At 44.1% G+C, this 24518-nt stretch overlaps 1 protein-coding gene and 1 pseudogene across 1 annotated transcript in view; both read left to right on the forward strand.

The window, feature by feature from the left end:
- LOC100492966 (A.superbus venom factor 1) overlaps positions 1 to 24518 on the forward strand; it is a 49490-nt gene that overhangs the window by 19189 nt on the left and 5783 nt on the right. Inside the window, exons 13-32 of the mRNA XM_002940053.4 lie at positions 2169 to 2372; positions 2878 to 3039; positions 3192 to 3321; positions 3601 to 3675; positions 4314 to 4514; positions 5247 to 5358; positions 5633 to 5718; positions 10883 to 11022; positions 11155 to 11367; positions 11482 to 11548; positions 12907 to 12993; positions 13117 to 13320; positions 13671 to 13746; positions 14855 to 15014; positions 15338 to 15439; positions 16778 to 16928; positions 17071 to 17234; positions 19072 to 19230; positions 19616 to 19675; positions 24414 to 24504. Coding sequence (XP_002940099.3) covers positions 2169 to 2372; positions 2878 to 3039; positions 3192 to 3321; positions 3601 to 3675; positions 4314 to 4514; positions 5247 to 5358; positions 5633 to 5718; positions 10883 to 11022; positions 11155 to 11367; positions 11482 to 11548; positions 12907 to 12993; positions 13117 to 13320; positions 13671 to 13746; positions 14855 to 15014; positions 15338 to 15439; positions 16778 to 16928; positions 17071 to 17234; positions 19072 to 19230; positions 19616 to 19675; positions 24414 to 24504 — 2644 coding nt within the window. The remainder of the gene's footprint in view (positions 1 to 2168; positions 2373 to 2877; positions 3040 to 3191; positions 3322 to 3600; positions 3676 to 4313; positions 4515 to 5246; positions 5359 to 5632; positions 5719 to 10882; positions 11023 to 11154; positions 11368 to 11481; positions 11549 to 12906; positions 12994 to 13116; positions 13321 to 13670; positions 13747 to 14854; positions 15015 to 15337; positions 15440 to 16777; positions 16929 to 17070; positions 17235 to 19071; positions 19231 to 19615; positions 19676 to 24413; positions 24505 to 24518) is intronic.
- Positions 18188 to 18367, forward strand: LOC116409891 (annotated as a pseudogene).

The raw sequence follows: 24518 nt of genomic DNA on the forward strand, positions 1-24518 counted from the left end.
TGACGCCACAACTATTCTTTTGACGCGCAACTATTTATTTTGATGCCACAACTATTCTTTTGACGCGCGACTATTTATTTTGACGCCACAACTATTCTTTTGACGCGCGACTATTTATTTTGACGCCACAACTATTCTTTTGACGCGCAACTATTTATTTTGACGCCACAACTATTCTTTTGACGCGCGACTATTTATTTTGACGCCACAACTATTCTTTTGATGCGTGACTATTTATTTTGACGCCACAACTATTCTTTTGACGCGCGACTATTTATTTTGACGCCACAACTATTCTTTTGACGCCACAACTATTCTTTTGACGCGCGACTATTTATTTTGACGCCACAACTATTCTTTTGATGCGTGACTATTTATTTTGACGCCACGACTATTCTTTTGACCTGCAACTATTTATTTTGACGCCGTGACTATTTGTTTTGACGCCACGACTATTCTTTTGACTGCGACTATTTATTTTGACGCCACAACTATTTTTTGGACACCGAGACTATTCTTTTGACCCGCGACTAATTATTTTGACCCGTGACTTTTTATTTTGGTACAATGACTATTCTTTTGACTGCGACTATTTATTTTGACGCCACGACTATTTTTTTGATACCGAGACTATTCTTTTGAAGTGGGACTAATTATTTTGATGCCACAACTATTTTTTTGACACCGAGACTATTCTTTTGACATGCGACTATTTATTTTGATGCCACAACTATTTTTTTGACGCGCGACTATTTATTTTGACGCCACAACTATTCTTTTGACCCGCGACTATTTATTTTGAAGCCACAACTATTTTTTTGATGCCGCGACTATTCTTTTGACATGCGACTATTTATTTTGATGCCACAACTATTTTTTGACGCGCGACTATTTATTTTGACGCCGCAACTATTTGTTTTGGTGCCACGACTATTATTTTGACTGCGACTATTTATTTTGACGCCACAACTATTTTTTTGACACTGAGACTATTCTTTTGACCCGCGACTAATTATTTTGACGCGTGACTATTTATTTTGACGCCACAACTATTATTTTGACGCTGCAACTATTTATTTTGATGCCACAACTATTCTTTTGAAGCGCAACTATTTATTTTGACGCTGCAACTATTTATTTGGACACTACAACTATGCTTTTGACCCGCAACTAATTATTTTGAAGCGCGACTATTTATTTTGACGCCACGACTATTTTTTTGATACCGAGACTATTCTTTTGAAGTGTGACTATTTATTTTGATGCCACGTCTATTCTTTTGACCCGTGACTATTTATTTTGAAGCCACAACTATTTTTTTGGCGCCGCGACTATTCTTTTGACATGCGACTATTTATTTTGACGCCACAACTATTTATTTTGACGCCACAACTATTCTTTTGACTCGCAACAATTTATTTTGACGCCACGAATATTCTTTTGACCTGCGACTATTTATTTTGACGCCGCGACTATTTATTTTGACGCCACGACTATTCTTTTGACTGCGACTATTTATTTTGACGCCACGACTATTCTTTTGACTGCGAGTATTTATTTTGACGCCACGACTATTTTTTTGATACCGAGACTATTCTTTTGAAGTGCGACTATTCATTTTGATGCCACGACTATTCTTTTGACCCGTGACTATTTATTTTGACGCCACAACTATTTTTTTGACATCGAGACTATTCTTTTGACATGCGACTATTTATTTTGACGCCACAACTATTCTTTTGTCGCGTGACTATTCTTTTGACGCCGGGACTATTTTTTTGACACGCGACTATTTATTTTGATGCCACGACTATTCTTTTGTTGCGTTACTATTCTTTTGACGCCGGGACTATTTTTTTGACAGGCGACTATTTATTTTGATGCCACGACTATTCTTTTGTCGCGTTACTATTCTTTTGAAGCCGGGACTATTTTTTTGACACGCGACTATTTATTTTGAACAAGTGACAAATTTTTTCATCCGTTTTGAGAAACAATCCGCCAATGGCGAAACGCAGAAATGTGCAGCGAATCCATGCCTGGCAAAACATTTCGCCCATCACTAACCTTGACACCAATGGCTAGCTTGGTTCTCCCTGAGAGAATGACTGAGATTAAATTGCCCTTCTCTGCTGTTCGTTTAACCGAGCGTATTATCTCTCTTGCAGATAATGAGCAAGGGAAGAATTGTAAAGGTGGGAAGGCAGGCACGGCAGACTGGTCAGTCTTTTGTCACCATGTCTCTATCTGTCACGGAGGCCTTGATGCCATCTTTCCGTATTGTGGCATATTACATTGTCAGTGTTGGTGGAGCACGTGATGTTGTATCCGACTCTCTTTGGGTGGATGTGGTTGATGACTGCGCTGGCACAGTAAGTCTCACATGATACAGCAAGTATCCCTCAATGTATAGAACGCTTAATTTCAGGATTTTAGACCATAAAGCCTCTATACAGAGAAGGCAAAGTCTTCCCCCAAAAACTAGCAGTGCCTTATTGAACTAAGAAACTAAAGAAACATCCAGGCAGAACCCACCCAGCTTTGGATCCCAAGGCCCATTTTTGAACCACAGAGGAGTTGGTTATTTGATAGACATTAGAAAGATAAAATAAGTCACTAATAGAAGAACATGGATTCTTAATTCTTCATGTGTTGAAATTCTTGCTAATGGGATGTATTATATATTGTTCTCTGTGGGCACCCTTTCCTTATACACAGCACATGATATTGTTGGATGGCAAGGTGGAGATGGGTCTGTACAATTAAAGGGGATTGATCAGCTCCTGACTGAATAATATAATGTAAAATAAATTATAAAATGTATTTTATAAATAGGAGTGTTATAAATGACTTATCGTTGATGATGTTTTTGTGCAGTTGTCGGTGACTGGGGATAAGGACAGGGACAACGCCATACAAGCCCCCGGTTCTCCAATGAAGCTGAGGCTTAGGGCAGACCCCAAGGCCTATGTGGGATTGGTAATCGTGGATAAGGGTGTCTTTGTGTTGAACAAGAAGTTTAAGATCACACAAAAGAAGGTGAGACTCCATGCATGGTCACATATGGAGATTGTCCTGCTACTAAAACTACTGTCACTTTCCCAGGATGCTTTGTGCTTCCTGTAACAATCTCAACACACTATGGGAACCTTCCCAGCTGATTTTGTCTCATATATAAACCTATTGTTCAGGTGTGGGATTCAGTGGAGAAGTCAGACATTGGCTGCACTCCTGGAAGTGGCGCAAACAGCGAGGGGGTCTTTTCTGATGCTGGACTTGCTCTACAGACCTCCTTTGGTGCTAATACAGCTCAAAGAACTGGTGAGCATTGACTATATCATATAACTGCTTTCAGTTTCCAATGTCCTGGTTCTTCTGAGCAATTGTGAGAGGAGGAGAAAGTAGTTAACCCGATTATCACTGTATAGATTACCAGCTCTAAGGTTCTAAGAACATTCTTTTTAGCACAGCACCCCTGTCATTTCAATGGATAAGGCTCAAGGCATATACTGAGTAATTGTGTATTTTATAGCCCTAGCCCCAGATTTATTCCTTTTGTTGGTAACAACTGGAGGTTTGGCTGAATTTTTTTGTCTTTAGAGGCTCATTGTCCAGCTCTGGCACAGCGCAGAAAACGCTCATCCGTTGCAATTATTGAGATCAAGGCAGGCAAAGGTAAGGTATTTTGGGTGTACTGGGTAATATTAGCAGCTGTTTGTAAAGGTGGCCAACCTTTTAGTCATATACACAATCAGCCTGCGGGGCAAATGGTTAGTTTATTTAATTTGGCCAGCCACAACGAAGACAAATAGCATTGTTCTGTTTGCTTGGTCCAATGAGTGGTCTATATGGCCGCCTTCTAATGAATAACTTCTCTGTGACTTTCAGCCCCAATGTCAGTTGGTTTGGTTGTATGAGAAGAAGTAGAGGGTTATGATAGAGGGGTATGATAATAAAAATATCCATCTGGTTGCCTGGCACCCTAATGGGCCAGCTATAGTCCTGCTTTATTCTTATTTTTCAAGAGTATCTAGAACTGGTAAGATTGTTATGATTCCTTCTTAAAGGTGACCATACACATTGAGATCCACTCGTTTGGCCAGGTCCCCAAAAGAGTAGCTCTGGCTCCTATATGCCCACCTAAGGTGGGTGATATTGGGCCCTAGAGCCAAATGATTGACTTTCAATGACAGGTATAGGAGCCATCGGACCATTGGACCAAGGACTGCATCAATGAGCCGATATGGTCCCTGATCTAATGGGAAAATCAAACCTTTAGAACTGAACACTGATAAACTCTGTCAATATTTTAGCTTCAGAATACAAGGACAAGGCCAAGAAGTGCTGCCTGGATGGGATGCAGGAGAACCTGATGGGCCACACCTGTGAGCGACGTACCCGCTACATCTTGGATGGGAAGGAATGTGTGGACGCTTTCCTGGACTGCTGCAAATACTATGAGAAGAGGAGGGAAGATGAGAGGAAGAGTAAAGATGAGGATACTCTGGCAAGAAGTAAGGAACCATTTCAGAGAGAGTTGGGTAGAAATGGCCTTAGCCTTTCAAGTGGGTCACGTATAAAATGATATGGGCTTTATTTATTAACCAATACAATAATAGGTGCACATTTTCATCCATATAAATTCCATCCAGAAAGCATTTGTTCTGTACCACAGTAGAGCACATAGCTTGCTTGTGAGTTAGTGCCTATTAATTGGAACCAATGCACACGGTGAAGCATTATAGCCAAAAGGAATCCCTGTACTTTACTCTAGACTCCAACTCCCCTACTAAGGGCATCCTATAGAAAGCCCATGCCTTGCCCTGCATGATGCCCATATTGACTTTTCCACTTAACATTTGGCTTGCAGTTACAAATTATATCCTGTAGGTCCAATCATCTTAAGGGCAGGGATCCCCAACCAATGAGCAACAAGCTGCTTAACAACCCCTTGGATGTTGCTCACAGTGTCCCCCAACTAGGCAGCTGGTGGCTAGTTTTGGTTGAATAAAACCAAAACGTGCTACCAAACAAAACCTCCTGTAGGCTGCAAAGAGGCTACCAAATAGCTAATCACAGTCCTTACTGGGCACCCCCACAAACTTTTATGATGCTTGTGTTGCTCCCCAACTCTTTTTACATTATGAGTAAGAAAGGCTGGGGATCCCTGTAATCAAAGCATGAGATATTAGTTTTGCTTGATCTGTTTTCTAATGTCTCATGGATTCCTTTGAATTCCTCTCCAGGTGAGGAAGATGATGAATACATGCTGGATTCCGACATTGTGTCCAGGACGGAGTTTCCTGAGAGCTGGTTCTGGAAAGTGGAGCAAATGGTCGAGGAGGCTGATGCCAACGGGTGAGTAATGTTCATTCCCACAAATAAACACTCCCTACTATATCCTGTTATTAAATAATTAGAACATTCAGCCTCAACTGCTCGATCCTTCCTCAACCCCAACATCCAGCTCTGGGCTTATCTTATAACGCAGGTCAAATGGATTTTCCTACTATTTCTGAAAGTAAAGGCCTGGGTGTTCCCTTTTAAACCCATTGTTTCATCATGCTTAATAATAAACTTTAAGGAAAAAATAATAATTTACATCCTAACATTTGAATTTTATCCCCCACAGTATTTCAAGCAAGGTTCTAAGTGTGTTCTTAAAAGATTCCATCACTACCTGGGAGGTTCTGGCTGTGAGTTTGTCCGAAACCAAAGGTAATCGTCCTTTATGTTTGGGCCTTAACCTAATCCATTGTGTCAGTGTAGGGGACTAAATGGCAGATTATCATTTTTTTAATTGTCTATGGCTTAGTGGGTGTGTGTGTGTTTGGTTTATTGGCTCTGTTTCCTGTACGAAGGATGAGTATATTAAAGTTTAACAGATCAGATTACTCATGTCTTTAGCATCTCATGTCTTTAGCATCTCTACTCCATCTAGAGTATGATTTAGGATCATGAGGGACAGATTCCCCATGTAGAGCGAGTATGATTTAGGATCATGAGGGACAGATTCCCCATGTAGAGTGAGTATGATTTAGGGTCATGAGGGACAGTTTCCCCATGTAGAGTGAGTATGATTTAGGACCATGAGGGACAGTTTCCCCATGTAGAGCGAGTATGATTTAGGATCATGAGGGACAGATTCCCCATGTAGAGTGAGTATGATTTAGGATCATGAGGGACAGATTCCCCATGTAGAGTGAGTATGATTTAGGATCATGAGGGACAGTTTCCCCATGTAGAGTGAGTATGATGTAGGATCATGAGGGACAGATTCCCCATGTAGAGTGAGTATGATTTAGGATCATGAGGGACAGATTCCCCATGTAGAGTGAGTATGATTTAGGACCATGAGGGACAGTTTCCCCATGTAGAGCGAGTATGATTTAGGATCATGAGGGACAGTTTCCCCATGTAGAGTGAGTATGATTTAGGATCATGAGGGACAGATTCCCCATGTAGAGTGAGTATGATTTAGGGTCATGAGGGACAGTTTCCCCATGTAGAGTGAGTATGATTTAGGACCATGAGGGACAGTTTCCCCATGTAGAGCGAGTATGATTTAGGATCATGAGGGACAGTTTTCCCATGCAGAGCGAGTATGATTTAGGACCATGAGGGACAGTTTCCCCATGTAGAGTGAGTATGATTTAGGACCATGAGGGACAGTTTCCCCATGTAGAGTGAGTATGATTTAGGACCATGAGGGACAGTTTCCCCATGTAGAGCGAGTATGATTTAGGGTCATGAGGGACAGTTTCCCCATGTAGAGTGAGTATGATTTAGGACCATGAGGGACAGTTTCCCCATGTAGAGTGAGTATGATTTAGGACCATGAGGGACAGTTTCCCCATGTAGAGCGAGTATGATTTAGGATCATGAGGGACAGTTTTCCCATGCAGAGCGAGTATGATTTAGGACCATGAGGGACAGTTTCCCCATGTAGAGCGAGTATGATTTAGGACCATGAGGGACAGTTTCCCCATGTAGAGCGAGTATGATTTAGGGTCATGAGGGACAGTTTCCCCATGTAGAGTGAGTATGATTTAGGGTCATGAGGGACAGTTTCCCCATGTAGAGTGAGTATGATTTAGGACCATGAGGGACAGTTTCCCCATGTAGAGCGAGTATGATTTAGGATCATGAGGGACAGTTTTCCCATGCAGAGCGAGTATGATTTAGGACCATGAGGGACAGTTTCCCCATGTAGAGTGAGTATGATTTAGGACCATGAGGGACAGTTTCCCCATGTAGAGTGAGTATGATTTAGGACCATGAGGGACAGTTTCCCCATGTAGAGCGAGTATGATTTAGGACCATGAGGGACAGTTTCCCCATGTAGAGCGAGTATGATTTAGGGTCATGAGGGACAGTTTCCCCATGTAGAGTGAGTATGATTTAGGACCATGAGGGACAGTTTCCCCATGTAGAGTGAGTATGATTTAGGGTCATGAGGGACAGTTTCCCCATGTAGAGCGAATATGATTTAGGACCATGAGGGACAGTTTCCCCATGTAGAGTGAGTATGATTTAGGACAATGAGGGACAGTTTCCCCATTTGGAGTGAGTATGATTTAGGGTCATGAGGGACAGTTTCCCCATGTAGAGTGAGTATGATTTAGGATCATGAGGGACAGTTTTCCCATGTAGAGCGAATATGATTTAGGACCATGAGGGACAGTTTCCCCATGTAGAGCGAATATGATTTAGGATCATGAGGGACAGTTTCCCCATGTAGAGTGAGTATGATTTAGGGTCATGAGGGACAGTTTCCCCATTTGGAGTGAGTATGATTTAGGGTCATGAGGGACAGTTTCCCCATGTAGAGTGAGTATGATTTAGGATCATGAGGGACAGTTTCCCCATGTAGAGCGAGTATGATTTAGGACCATGAGGGACAGTTTCCCCATGTAGAGTGAGTATGATTTAGGACAATGAGGGACAGTTTCCCCATTTGGAGTGAGTATGATTTAGGGTCATGAGGGACAGTTTCCCCATGTAGAGTGAGTATGATTTAGGGTCATGAGGGACAGTTTCCCCATGTAGAGCGAATATGATTTAGGACCATGAGGGACAGTTTCCCCATGTAGAGTGAGTATGATTTAGGATCATGAGGGACAGTTTCCCCATGTAGAGTGAGTATGATTTAGGGTCATGAGGGACAGTTTCCCCATGAAGAGTGAGTATGATTTAGGATCATGAGGGACAGTTTCCCCATGTAGAGTGAGTATGATTTAGGGTCATGAGGGACAGTTTCCCCATGTAGAGTGAGTATGATTTAGGACCATGAGGGACAGTTTTCCCATGTAGAGCGAGTATGATTTAGGACCATGAGGGACAGTTTCCCCATGTAGAGTGAGTATGATTTAGGACCACGAGGGACAGTTTCCCCATGTAGAGTGAGTATGATTTAGGGTCATGAGGGACAGTTTCCCCATGAAGAGTGAGTATGATTTAGGATCATGAGGGACAGTTTTCCCATGTAGAGCGAGTATGATTTAGGATCATGAGGGACAGTTTCCCCATGTAGAGTGAGTATGATTTAGGATCATGAGGGACAGTTTCCCCATGTAGAGTGAGTATTATTTAGGACCATGAGGGACAGTTTCCCCATGTAGAGTGAGTATGATTTAGGATCATGAGGGACAGTTTCCCCATGTAGAGTGAGTATGATTTAGGATCATGAGGGACAGTTTCCCCATGTAGAGTGAGTATGATTTAGGATCATGAGGGACAGTTTCCCCATGTAGAGTGAGTATGATTTAGGGTCATGAGGGACAGTTTCCCCATGTAGAGTGAGTATGATTTAGGATCATGAGGGACAGTTTCCCCATGTAGAGTGAGTATGATTTAGGACCATGAGGGACAGTTTCCCCATGTAGAGTGAGTATGATTTAGGGTCATGAGGGACAGTTTTCCCATGTAGAGTGAGTATGATTTAGAATCATGAGGGACAGTTTCCCCATGTAGAGTGAGTATGATTTAGGACCATGAGGGACAGTTTCCCCATGTAGAGTGAGTATGATTTAGGATCATGAGGGACAGATTCCCCATGTAGAGCGAGTATGATTTAGGATCATGAGGGACAGTTTCCCCATGTAGAGCGAGTATGATTTAGGACCATGAGGGACAGTTTCCCCATGTAGAGCGAGTATGATTTAGGACCATGAGGGACAGTTTCCCCATGTAGAGCGAGTATGATTTAGGACCATGAGGGACAGTTTCCCCATGTAGAGTGAGTATGATTTAGGACCATGAGGGACAGTTTCCCCATGTAGAGTGAGTATGATTTAGGACAATGAGGGACAGTTTCCCCATGTAGAGCGAGTATGATTTAGGATCATGAGGGACAGTTTCCCCATGTAGAGTGAGTATGATTTAGGACCATGAGGGACAGTTTCCCCATGTAGAGTGAGTATGATTTAGGACAATGAGGGACAGTTTCCCCATTTGGAGTGAGTATGATTTAGGACCATGAGGGACAGTTTCCCCATGTAGAGTGAGTATGATTTAGGACCATGAGGGACAGTTTCCCCATGTAGAGTGAGTATGATTTAGGACCATGAGGGACAGTTTCCCCATTTGGAGTGAGTATGATTTAGGACCATGAGGGACAGTTTCCCCATGTAGAGTGAGTATGATTTAGGATCATGAGGGACAGATTCCCCATGTAGAGCGAGTATGATTTAGGATCATGAGGGACAGTTTCCCCATGTAGAGCGAGTATGATTTAGGACCATGAGGGACAGTTTCCCCATGTAGAGCGAGTATGATTTAGGACCATGAGGGACAGTTTCCCCATGTAGAGCGAGTATGATTTAGGACCATGAGGGACAGTTTCCCCATGTAGAGTGAGTATGATTTAGGACCATGAGGGACAGTTTCCCCATGTAGAGTGAGTATGATTTAGGACAATGAGGGACAGTTTCCCCATGTAGAGCGAGTATGATTTAGGATCATGAGGGACAGTTTCCCCATGTAGAGTGAGTATGATTTAGGACCATGAGGGACAGTTTCCCCATGTAGAGTGAGTATGATTTAGGACAATGAGGGACAGTTTCCCCATTTGGAGTGAGTATGATTTAGGACCATGAGGGACAGTTTCCCCATGTAGAGTGAGTATGATTTAGGACCATGAGGGACAGTTTCCCCATGTAGAGCGAGTATGATTTAGGATCATGAGGGACAGTTTCCCCATGTAGAGTGAGTATGATTTAGGACCATGAGGGACAGTTTCCCCATGTAGAGTGAGTATGATTTAGGACAATGAGGGACAGTTTCCCCATTTGGAGTGAGTATGATTTAGGACCATGAGGGACAGTTTCCCCATGTAGAGTGAGTATGATTTAGGACCATGAGGGACAGTTTCCCCATGTAGAGTGAGTATGATTTAGGACCATGAGGGACAGTTTCCCCATGTAGAGTGAGTATGATTTAGGACAATGAGGGACAGTTTCCCCATTTGGAGTGAGTATGATTTAGGACCATGAGGGACAGTTTCCCCATGTAGAGTGAGTATGATTTAGGGTCATGAGGGACAGTTTCCCATGTAGAGTGAGTATGATTTAGGGTCATGAGGGACAGTTTCCCATGTAGAGTGAGTATGATTTAGGGTCATGAGGGACAGTTTCCCATGTAGAGTGAGTATGATTTAGGGTCATGAGGGACAGTTTCCCATGTAGAGTGAGTATGATTTAGGATCATGAGGGACAGTTTCCCCATGTAGAGTGAGTATGATTTAGGACAATGAGGGACAGTTTCCCCATTTGGAGTGAGTATGATTTAGGATCATGAGGGATAGTTTCCCAGTTTCCCCATGTAGCAGGATAAATATCCCCATGAGCAGTGGTACAAACCAAGTTCCCTTCCCTATACCCAGGTCTGTGTGTGGCTCAGCCCTATGAGATTAAGGTGATGAAGGATTTCTTTATCGACCTGAAGCTTCCATATTCTGTTGTGAGGAACGAGCAGGTGGAGATCCGGGCCATTCTCTACAACTACAGGGACATCAGAATTAAGGTAAAGTGAAATCGATAATAGGTAACTTGGCTCCAAACACAGTAATGCCATTACCCATAATTCCTTTTATACTCCTTGATGAACTTTCCAGCAGTATAGGTGCCTTATCGTATCCATACATGTGTTGCACAGGTGCGGGTAGAGCTGACCCACAATCCAGAGTTTTGCAGTCTGTCCACGCCTAAGAAGAAGTACCGGCAGGAGGTTTGGATTGGAGCCCTCTCCTCCACCGCTGTCCCAATGGTCATTGTGCCGCTCACTCTTGGCCAGCATGACATTGAGGTGAAGGCATCCGTGGCAGGTACTTTCGCTAACGATGGTGTCCGTAAAAAGCTGAACGTTGTGGTAAGTACCCCTGCCTGGACTGACTCGGGGGCACTTTGTGCAAGATCTACAAGCCCTATTAGCCCTACATCATTTCCAGTTACCCATGTCATATTCCTTATCATTCTATTCCAGCCTGAAGGAATGCGCATTGCACAAGATCTTCAAACTATAATATTACAGCCAGAAGTTAAAGGAAAAGGTCAGTAATTTGTGTTTTTGGCACTTACAATACATTGTCAAAGTGTTAAAAGTGACTTTCTGTGCCCATATAAAGGCACAAGGCTGCAGGCTGAGTTATACAGGGAACTCTGAGTATCACTCATGTATTATAAGGGATAATGTACCCCCTACTGTAAATGATAAGGATATTAGCAGTCACTGAGGGGTTCTGTGCCCATATAAAGGCACAAGGCTGCAGGCTGAGTTATACAGGGAACTCTGAGTATCACTCATGTATTATAAGGGATAATGTACCCCCTACTGTAAATGATAAGGATATTAGCAGTCACTGAGGGGTTCTGTGCCCATATAAAGGCACAAGGCTGCAGGCTGAGTTATACAGGGAACTCTGAGTATCACTCATGTATTATAAGGGATAATGTACCCCCTATTGTAAATGATAAGGATATTAGCAGTCACTGAGGGGTTCTGTGCCCCCCATATAAAGGCACAAGGCTGCAGGCTGAGTTATACAGGGAACTCTGAGTATCACTCATGTATTATAAGGGATAATGTACCCCCTACTGTAAATGATAAGGATATTAGCAGTCACTGAGGGGTTCTGTGCCCATATAAAGGCACAAGGCTGCAGGCTGAGTTATACAGGGAACTCTGAGTATCACTCATGTATTATAAGGGATAATGTACCCCCTACTGTAAATGATAAGGATATTAGCAGTCACTGAGGGGTTCTGTGCCCATATAAAGGCACAAGGCTGCAGGCTGAGTTATACAGGGAACTCTGAGTATCACTCATGTATTATAAGGGATAATGTACCCCCTACTGTAAATGATAAGGATATTAGCAGTCACTGAGGGGTTCTGTGCCCATATAAAGGCACAAGGCTGCAGGCTGAGTTATACAGGGAACTCTGAGTATCACTCATGTATTATAAGGGATAATGTACCCCCTACTGTAAATGATAAGGATATTAGCAGTCACTGAGGGGTTCTGTGACCATATAAGGGCACAAGGCTTCAGGCTGAGTTATACAGGGAACTCTGAGTATCACTCATGTATTATAAGGGATAATGTACCCCCTACTGTAAATGATAAGGATATTAGCAGTCACTGAGGGATTCTGTGCCCATATAAAGGCACAAGGCTGCAGGCTGAGTTATACAGGGAACTCTGAGTATCACTCATGTATTATAAGGGATAATGTAACTCTATTGAAAATTAAATTCAAAAATAAGCACCTTATTTGAGGCCACTGGGAGCAACATACAAGGGGTTGATAGTGCTGGTTGCTGGTAAGCCTCTGGTTGGAGACCACTGCATTAGAGTTTTCATGCCTATTAATTAGAATTAATAACTTGTTTCCCAATTTTCCATAGATGGAGTGCAGGAAGAAAAAATCGAAGCACTGAACCCCAAAAATGTTGTTCCACGTACGGATATTGACACCACCATCACTTTACAAGGTGATTATTAAGAGAGAGGCCCTCTGCTTTTTCTTTCCAACTGATGTTGCTTGGTGTGGAGTTTTTCTGTCCTTAATTAAAATCCCAATGTCATAAATTCATTCCCTTCTTCTCAAAACTCAGGTACCCCAATCAGTCAGATGGTGGAAGATGCCATTGATGGTAACAACATGAATCATCTGATTGTGGTGCCCTTCGGCTGCGGCGAGCAGAATATGATGACGACAACTGCAAGTGTCATTGCCACGCGGTATCTGGATACCACCGGCCAATGGCCGCGAGTTGGGGTGAACCGTAGAAATGAAGCCCTCAACAACATGAAATATGGTGAAGAGACAGGGTGTGGTAGAAAGGGGTCTCAGCGTGTAGGTTCTCTGTAGACTTCAGTGCTGGGCCAAGTCTACTCATAAGTATGAGATATGGGGTGATCTTTCTGTGCTGTCCCTCATATCTCTGAAACCATGACTGATATAACAATTCTTGGATTCCTGACCTAGTGCCGGACCTCAAAAATGGGCTAAAAAAGAGTAAAGCTGAGGTCGACTCTCTAATTTAAGATATTGCTGGAGAAGTCTGTTGGTCATGTGATATGTCCCTAGGGGCCTAGTTTTGTTTTTCTGTATGCTCAAATGGTGGTATATCAAGAGTTGTTACTGGAACCATCTGTCTTTTTGCAGGTTATACTCGACAAATGGCTTACCGCAAACCGGACAACTCGTATGCAGCCTTCCAGAATATACCAACCAGTACATGGTAAGTCTCTCCCTGGCTATGAGTTGTTGTCTAATGCTGATAGGCTGAAAAGTAATAACATATGTGATGGGCCATTAGGGGGGGCAGTCTCAGTGGACAGCTCTGGAACGTTGACATCAATAGCATCACAGTTTGGCTGGCAACGGGTCTTTGCAGTGATGGAGCTCCAGGCTGCAACACCTGCCCAAGGAACAGACGCCTTCTCACTCTTTTGGACAGTCTCTGCCGGGAATGGATGAATGGAGTCCTTTGTAGCCTCTGGGGGGTGCCTTTCTATCTCTGGGCACCAAATCAATACTGCTTCCAGCCCCAGGCCAAGACGTTTTTGAGCCCTAGGCAATACTACTTGGCCTGGCACCTCTGATGGTCACTACCTGCAACAATCTATTTGCTTCCCACCAGTCACTCCTACCATGCCTCCCCCCTGCCCTGCTGTTGGCCTAACCCACCCCCTTCCAAATATACACCGGTAGCAAAAAAGACTCTTCAGTTATTCACTTCACATAGTTGGAACTAGCAGTAGGACTAGGCAGAAGGGTATGCTCTCAGTGCCCCCAAACCAGGGAGTTATTTTTGAATTCCTGACTTGGGGGCAAGTTTTGGTTGAATAAAAACAAGATTTACTACAGAATAAAGCCCCTGTAAGCTGATAGGGTGCATAGAGGCTCCTAATAGCCAATCACAGCCCTTATTTGGCTCCTCCATGAACTGTTATGGTGCTTGTGTTGCTCCCCAAGTCTTTTTACATTCGACTGTGTCTCACGAGTAAGAAAGGTTGGGGATCCCTGTTCTTGCCCCTTTTACTGTTGCACCCTAGGCATGTGCCTCTTCTGCCTATCCCTAGTTCCAGCCCTTGCTCTATGCACAGGTCCTTGGCCAAGAAAGTGGTGACAGATGGAAAGCACTCTGTCTCTACCCCTTTGCCAGAGGCATTACCCGATAATGGGCTGGAAAGCTGACCTGGAGCAGGGCAGCCCAGGTAGACAGCTATTAATAAGGGTCCACTTTGACCCCCTACTTTGTATTTTGGAGCTTTCGGGATAACAAAGTAACAGATAATAGATCCCATACCTGTAATATAAAATGTAAATGTAAGTTCTCCTTTCAGGCTCACAGGCTATGTTGCTAGAGTGTTTGGGATGGCTCAGGAATTTATTGAAATTGAGGCAAATGTTCTCTGCGGTGCCGTCAAATGGCTTATACTGGAGAGGCAGAAGCCGGATGGATTGTTCTACGAGAATGCACCCGTCTTCATGCAGATAATGGCGGTATGTATTGGGAGAAGAAGATATCCAGTATATGTTGGGCTCTAGACATTTTGAAGTCCTCACCTAACAAAAAATATTTATCTATGGATATCATTTTCCCATTAAACTGAATCTCACAGTATCTCAGAGACATGGATGGGACGGGGGAATCTGTAAACTGGGAGTAAAAGTACTGGAGAAATATTTCTGGCCATCGCTGGGCCAGTGACAACTTGTGCGCCATGTTGACCTAGCACTTCTATGTTGGAGACATATTTTAAACAGCTTTATCACACAGTATATCGTCAATTGATCTGATCAAAATTCTTTTCTCTGTTCCCCAGGGAGGAATCACGACAGGAGCGGCAGAGGTCGACTCTTCCCTCACAGCCTTTATTGTTATTGCCATGCTAGAATGCCGAAGGACTTGTAACGCGCATGTGAACGTGAGTAATTAATCCACAGAGCTCATAATCATCATTACATAGTACTATAAGTACAGCCCATAACTGCCCAAGCATTGGCCAATCACAGGCTCAGACTAGTATGATGTCATTGCCCTAAAGAAGGCCCTTAAGGACCATAAAGAAATGGAGGGACAGGGCCATGACAGGGCCAAGAAGAGGACCCAGAATTGTTAGGCAAAGGTTTGTGGGGAACGTAATCCAGGCAGTTGATTGGGTAGAAGACACAGGAGTAGAAAAAAGTCTTGAATGGGGGAGGCCTGGCGCCATTTTATCTTAATAGCTCTGCCCACCCACTCCTTTGAGGAATTGTTCGTCGCAGCTATTGAGAGGGGTGTAACTGGCTGGAGTCAGTCAATAGGAGCCATGGCAGAAGTTGCGCAGGTCAGAGGCTAGGATTGGTGGATATTAGCCAATGTTAAAAGGGGAGGGACAAAGATAAGGGGACTAGCCTCTGGAATCTGTTATGGTGGTTAACATGGAATCTCCATAGGAGTGGCTAGTGGTGGAGATTCCGCTGGATAGTATTATAATATACTAATGTGTTGGAATTGTAAAGTTATATGATTGTTAACTTTAATACACTTGAATGCAGCCTTTTCAACCCATTAAAGAAGTGTGAGACTGAGTATAAAGGTCCCCATACACGAGCAGACGACATTGCCATGCGAGTGGATCTTCACCCGATATCCCCACCTACGGGTGGGCGATATTGGGGAGCGTTTAGGTAAAAAAAAATTATTTGATCGTTTGGCCCTGGGGCGAAACGATCGGATTATGTGGGCGGCAATGGGGCCACATCAACGAGGCGATGAGGTCCCCAATCCGATTGAATTTTCTAACCTGGCCGATTGATATCTGGCCAATTTCAGGCCAGTTATCGGTCGGGCAGGCCCCTCGTTTCTGCCCCTACACAGGCTGATAAGCTGCTGAATCGGTCCAAGGGACCCATATCGGCAGCTACTATCGGCCCATGTATGGGGACCTTTAGTAGAAAGGGGATAAGATTCTGGGGTGAGAAGGGTCAAGTTACTCAAACTTAACTTGCAGAGAGGTTTCCACACACCAGTCATTTCTGGGCCCCTTGGGGATAATAAAGGAGTCTGGTCAGATCTTCACCAAAAGACCTTACAGAATCCAGGCCACTATAACAATGCCTTGACTGGCTGGTAAGTATAGCCTATGTATCATTACATACTGAGGATATAGGAGTTGTAGTGAATGAATGAATCCTCTTTGTTTTTACATTTATGTTCATCCATCCGTTATTAAGCTGTCATCTAAAAAAAGCATCACATGTAATGGGATCTTTTATTCTAGAACCTTCAAGTCAGTATTGATAAGGCAACGGACTACCTGATTGGCCGGTATCCAGGACTGCAAACACCATATTCCATTGCGATCACTTCCTATGCTCTTGCGCTGGCCGGGAAGCTTCCCAACACCAACAAGCTGCTGTCTGTAGCTATAGGTACGGTTGTACATTTTCTATCATATAGTTCCAGCTTAAGCTCCTTCATTGCTACCTTGTTCCATCACTGGGTTATCTGCAAGTGGATTTCTTAGAAAGCAACTCTTCATATATGTTGATATACATATGTTCTGTTTCTTAGATAAGACCCACTGGGTGGAGCCAGGGAAACACTTTATCTCCTTGGAAGCCACATCGTACGGCCTCTTATGCCTCCTAAAAATGAAAGAATTTGATCTAACAGGCGGCATTGTGCATTGGCTCAGTGAGAAGAGATACTATGGAGAGGTGTTGGGCTCCACCCAAGTAAGTGAGAGCTACCTCATTATAGAATTATAACATTATCCCTGTTATTCCCTCTCTGCCTTTGCTATGGTAACTACATAATAATCACTATTGGACTGTATATTGGACCAAATCCATAAAAGTGTTGTCATTGGCCAACCCGAACCCTCTACAAGATTTGGCCAAATACCCAACCAAATCCAAACCCTATTTGCTTATTTAAACTTTAGGGTTTGAATTTGGTTTGACTACGGATTCAGATGAATCAAGACCCCGCAAAAAGGGAATTTTACTGAATCCCAATCCAAATCCTGTATCCGGTGCCTCCATGATGTTTTGTGCATTTCCCTTAATTTCATATTGCCAGTGACCTCCTAATTCTTTATTTATTTATTTCTCTTGATACATAAGTGCTCTTCTATATGGTAAAATGCCACCCAATTAATGGCTTTTCAATAGACTAGTCCTAACTCAACCTCACTAAATATGCCCTCCATGCTGGCTTAAGACTCTAGACCAGTGATCCCCAACCAGTGGCTCAGGGGCAACATGTTGCTCCCCAACCCCTTGGGTGTTGCTCTCAGTGCCCCCAAACCAGGGAGTTATTTTTGAATTCCTGACTTGGGGGCAAGTTTTGGCTGAATAAAAACAAGATTTCCTACCAAATAAGCTGATAGGGTGCATAGAGGCCCCTAATAGCCAATCACAGCCCTTATTTGGCACCTCCATGAACTGTTATGGTGCTTGTGTTGCTACCAAAGTCTTTCTACATTTGACTGTGGCTCACGAGTACAAAAGGTTGGGGACCATTGGTCTAGTTGAATGTCTCAGCAGAAAAGTGTATTTTTATTGATCCTCAGTCTCCATATTTCTGATCAATGCTTTCCAATGGCAGTTTATGATCTCCCAGCAGCCCAAGAGTTCTAGAGACTTGTGTTCAAGATGGCATTGCTTCAATAACATAAGGTTGGAGTATCGCTTCTCGGCCTTTTGGCTAAGATCAAGTGTAGTATCGGTTCTTGGCATGGGGAGGGGTGCATCCCAGCTAAAGGTGCATCAGGTTTTTCACTCCCCATTGCTGGGTGGAGAGGAACTTGATCCTCTGGCCAAGGGGCTGGCACTAGAATGGAGCCTGTGATAGCGCCCCAGGATTTGCACCCCTGGGGTGCCAGAGAAACACTACGGTGGAGCACTGGCACTTTTCTTTTGCACACTGCTCTTATAGTCCCAGACCTTTTGGTAGGGGCAAGTGAATTTTTTTAATCTAGCCGAAAGGCTGGAGCTTTTTAAGCCACATTTTTATGAATTTTAACATGAATTTTTATGTATCTATTTATTTTTTGTAGCACTTATTCTCATTCATTCACTTTTTAGCACTTTTTAGGTTTCGGTGCAATAACCTCCGGGGGTTTGCACGATTTCCTGGCCACAGAGAGGGCGCATTCTGTGTTGGGAGCTCTTCGGAGGTCCACTTGTACCCTGGCCCCTTCTCTGCTTTGGCTGGGAATGGATAAAGGGATCCCCCTAGTCTTGCGGCGAAGGGGATCCGAAGACCCTTGCCTCCTGTGGGCCTTTTGGCCCGGGGAGGTCGGGGATAAAGGGGTTCCCCTGAGCTTCAGCAAAGGGGTTCCCGAAGATTCAGGACCATTTTTGCACCTTTTGTTCAGGTGGACCTGGATGTTTTAGACTTAGCCTCTTTTGAGGCTAAGTCATTGCACCCTTATGCTCTGTCTGGCATTTTACCATGAGCACTTTTTGCACTTGGGTGACTGAAGCACACAGACTTCAATAAAAATAAGGTTGGAGTTCCTTGTTCTTGCACCCAACATTGCAATGACTGACCTTTTTCTTATCCCAGGCAACCATTGTGATGTTCCAAGCTCTGGCTCAGTACCAGACAGATGTCCCAGGTCTCAATGAGTTGAACTTAGATGTCTCCCTTCATCTCCCAGAGAGGCAACAACCTTTAACCTATCGTATCAATCATGAGAATGCCTTGCTGGCACGTTCTGCAGAGGTAAGCAAGTCATAGCCTGTTATGTAGAACAAGTCAATACAGATGTCTAAATACAGGATTATGTTAGAGCTACGGGCTTTGTGGTAGGCTTCTAAAGATAAGACAAGTTGTATGCAATCTACATTTAATGATGGACATGGCGTAACACATTGCAGGTCTATGACTAGCATCATGATTGGCTTAACCTGGGAAAAGGGAGGGTCTTGTTGCACTGTGCTTAGATAAATAACCCATTAAAGCCTCCCCTATCTGTAACACTATGTACTGACTGGTGGCTGCATAACTTCAAGTGAAAGGAGCTTACTGGAGCCAGAACCAGAAATATCTCTTACATAAATGTATCATGTAACTACATCTCTGTACATCTTTCCTCCATGTTTTACAGACTAGATTAAACCAAGATTTTGTGGTAAAAGCTAAAGGCAAAGGACAAGGGACAATCAGGGTGAGTTCTTTTATATATATAGTTACATAGTTTCACAGTTGGGTTGAAAAAAGACCAGAGTCCATCAAGTTCACCCCTTCCAAGTAAACTCAGCACCCACAAACCCATACTGACCTATCTATCCACTCACATACAGACCCACACTGACCTATCTATCCACTCACATACAGACCCACACTGACCTATCTATCCACTCACATACAGACCCATACTGACCTATCTATCCACTCACATACAGACCCACACTGACCTATCTATCCACTCACATACAGACCCATACTGACCTATCTATCCACTCACATACAGACCCACACTGACCTATCTATCCACTCACATACAGACCCATACTGACCTATCCACTCCCATACAGACCCACACTGACCTATCTATCCACTCACATACAGACCCACACTGACCTATCTATCCACTCACATACAGACCCACACTGACCTATCTATACACTCACATACAGCCCCACACTGACCTATCCACTCACATACAGACCCATACTGACCTATCTATCCACTCACATACAGACCCACACTGACCTATCTATCCACTCACATACAGACCCACACTGACCTATCTATCCACTCACATACAGACCCACACTGACCTATCCACTCACATACAGACCCACACTGACCTATCCACTCACATACAGACCCACACTGACCTATCTATCCACTCACATACAGACCCACACTGACCTATCTATCCACTCACATACAGACCCACACTGACCTATCTATCCACTCACATACAGACCCATACTGACCTATCTATCCACTCACATACAGACCCACACTGACCTATCTATCCACTCACATACAGACCCACACTCACCTATCTATCCACTCACATACAGACCCACACTGACCTATCTATCCACTCACATACAGACCCACACTGACCTATCTATCCACTCACATACAGACCCACACTGACCTATCTATCCACTCACATACAGACCCACACTGACCTATCTATCCACTCACATACAGACCCATACTGACCTATCTATCCACTCACATACAGACCCACACTGACCCATCTATCCACTCACATACAGACCCACACTGACCTATCTATCCACTCACATACAGACCCACACTGACCTATCTATCCACTCACATACAGACCCACACTGACCTATCCACTCACATACAGACCCACACTGACCTATCCACTCACATACAGACCCACACTGACCTATCTATCCACTCACATACAGACCCACACTGACCTATCTATCCACTCACATACAGACCCACACTGACCTATCTATCCACTCACATACAGACCCATACTGACCTATCTATCCACTCACATACAGACCCACACTGACCTATCTATCCACTCACATACAGACCCACACTCACCTATCTATCCACTCACATACAGACCCACACTGACCTATCTATCCACTCACATACAGACCCACACTGACCTATCTATCCACTCACATACAGACCCACACTGACCTATCTATCCACTCACATACAGACCCACACTGACCTATCTATCCACTCACATACAGACCCATACTGACCTATCTATCCACTCACATACAGACCCACACTGACCTATCTATCCACTCACATACAGACCCATACTGACCTATCTATCCACTCACATACAGACCCACACTGACCTATCTATCCACTCACATACAGACCCACACTGACCTATCTATCCACTCACATACAGACCCATACTGACCTATCTATCCACTCACATACAGACCCACACTGACCTATCTATCCACTCACATACAGACCCATACTGACCTATCTATCCACTCACATACAGACCCACACTGACCTATCTATCCACTCACATACAGACCCACACTGACCTATCTATCCACTCACATACAGACCCATACTGACCTATCTATACACTCACATACAGACCCATACTGACCTATCTATCCACTCACATACAGACCCACACTGACCTATCTATACACTCACATACAGACCCACACTGACCTATCCACTCACATACAGACCCACACTGACCTATCTATCCACTCACATACAGACCCACACTGACCTATCTATACACTCACATACAGACCCACACTGACCTATCCACTCACATACAGACCCACACTGACCTATCTATCCACTCACATACAGACCCACACTGACCTATCTATCCACTCACATACAGACCCACACTGACCTATCCACTCACATACAGACCCACACTGACCTATCTATCCACTCACATACAGACCCACACTGACCTATCTATCCACTCACATACAGACCCACACTGACCTATCTATCCACTCACATACAGACCCATACTGACCTATCTATCCACTCACATACAGACCCACACTGACCTATCTATCCACTCACATACAGACCCACACTGACCCATCTATCCACTCACATACAGACCCATACTGACCTATCTATCCACTCACATACAGACCCATACTGACCCATCTATCCACTCACATACAGACCCATACTGACCTATCTATCCACTCACATACAGACCCACACTGACCTATCTATCCACTCACATACAGACCCATACTGACCTATCCACTCACATACAGACCCATACTGACCTATCTATCCACTCACATACAGACCCACACTGACCTATCTATCCACTCACATACAGACCCACACTGACCTATCCACTCACATACAGACCCACACTGACCTATCCACTCACATACAGACCCATACTGACCTATCTATCCACTCACATACAGACCCACACTGACCTATCTATCCACTCACATACAGACCCACACTGACCTATCTATCCACTCACATACAGACCCACACTGACCTATCCACTCACATACAGACCCACACTGACCTATCTATCCACTCACATACAGACCCACACTGACCTATCTATCCACTCACATACAGACCCACACTGACCTATCCACTCACATACAGACCCATACTGACCTATCTATCCACTCACATACAGACCCATACTGACCTATCTATCCACTCACATACAGACCCACACTGACCTATCTATCCACTCACATACAGACCCATACTGACCTATCTATCCACTCACATACAGACCCACACTGACCTATCTATCCACTCACATACAGACCCACACTGACCTATCCACTCACATACAGACCCACACTGACCTATCTATCCACTCACATACAGACCCACACTGACCTATCTATCCACTCACATACAGACCCACACTGACCTATCCACTCACATACAGACCCACACTGACCTATCTATCCACTCACATACAGACCCACACTGACCTATCTATCCACTCACATACAGACCCACACTGACCTATCTATCCACTCACATACAGACCCACACTGACCTATCCACTCACATACAGACCCATACTGACCTATCTATCCACTCACATACAGACCCACACTGACCTATCTATCCACTCACATACAGACCCATACTGACCTATCTATCCACTCACATACAGACCCACACTGACCTATCTATCCACTCACATACAGACCCACACTGACCTATCCACTCACATACAGACCCACACTGACCTATCTATCCACTCACATACAGACCCACACTGACCTATCTATCCACTCACATACAGACCCACACTGACCTATCCACTCACATACAGACCCATACTGACCTATCTATCCACTCACATACAGACCCATACTGACCTATCTATCCACTCACATACAGACCCACACTGACCTATCTATCCACTCACATACAGACCCACACTGACCTATCCACTCACATACAGACCCACACTGACCTATCTATCCACTCACATACAGACCCATACTGACCTATCTATCCACTCACATACAGACCCACACTGACCTATCTATCCACTCACATACAGACCCACACTGACCTATCTATCTACTCACATACAGACCCACACTGACCTATCTATCCACTCACATACAGACCCACACTGACCTATCTATCCACTCACATACAGACCCACACTGACCTATCTATCCACTCACATACAGACCCACACTGACCTATCTATCCACTCACATACAAACCCACACTGACCTATCTATCCACTCACATACAGACCCACACTGACCTATCTATCCACTCACATACAGACCCACACTGACCTATCTATCCACTCACATACAGACCCACACTAACCTCTCCACTCACATACAGACCCACACTGACCTATCCACTCACATACAGACCCACACTGACCTATCCACTCACATACAGACCCACACTGACCTATCTATCCACTCACATACAGACCCACACTGACCTATCCACTCACATACAGACCCACACTGACCTATCTATCCACTCACATACAGACCCACACTGACCTATCTATCCACTCACATACAGACCCACACTGACCTATCTATCCACTCACATACAGACCCATACTGACCTATCTATCCACTCACATACAGACCCATACTGACCTATCTATACACTCACATACAGACCCACACTGACCTATCTATACACTCACATACAGACCCACACTGACCTATACTAACCTACCTATTTTTCCCATTCTTCTGCTTACTCATTCCTTTAAATATCAGAAGAGAAGGTGCTAATTCCCCCAGCATCCTGGTTGATAGATAAGTGGACCAATACCTGTACTTGTAACCCTAACCAGTTTCCCATAAAATGTTTCAGCCATAACTGATTATCTTGAGCCAACAGGTTGCAGTTAAGGTGTTGTGTGTCTATTGATGTTCATGGTTCCCGTGCAGGTAGTGACCGTGTACCACGCTCTTGTCACCGAGAAAGAAAGAAAGTGCAGTAACTTTGATCTGACTGTGAAAGTGAAGGAAGAAAGAATCGGTGAGGGTTTTTCT

This window comes from Xenopus tropicalis, chromosome 3 (assembly GCF_000004195.4).
Source record: "Xenopus tropicalis strain Nigerian chromosome 3, UCB_Xtro_10.0, whole genome shotgun sequence".
Lineage (NCBI taxonomy): Eukaryota > Metazoa > Chordata > Amphibia > Anura > Pipidae > Xenopus > Xenopus tropicalis.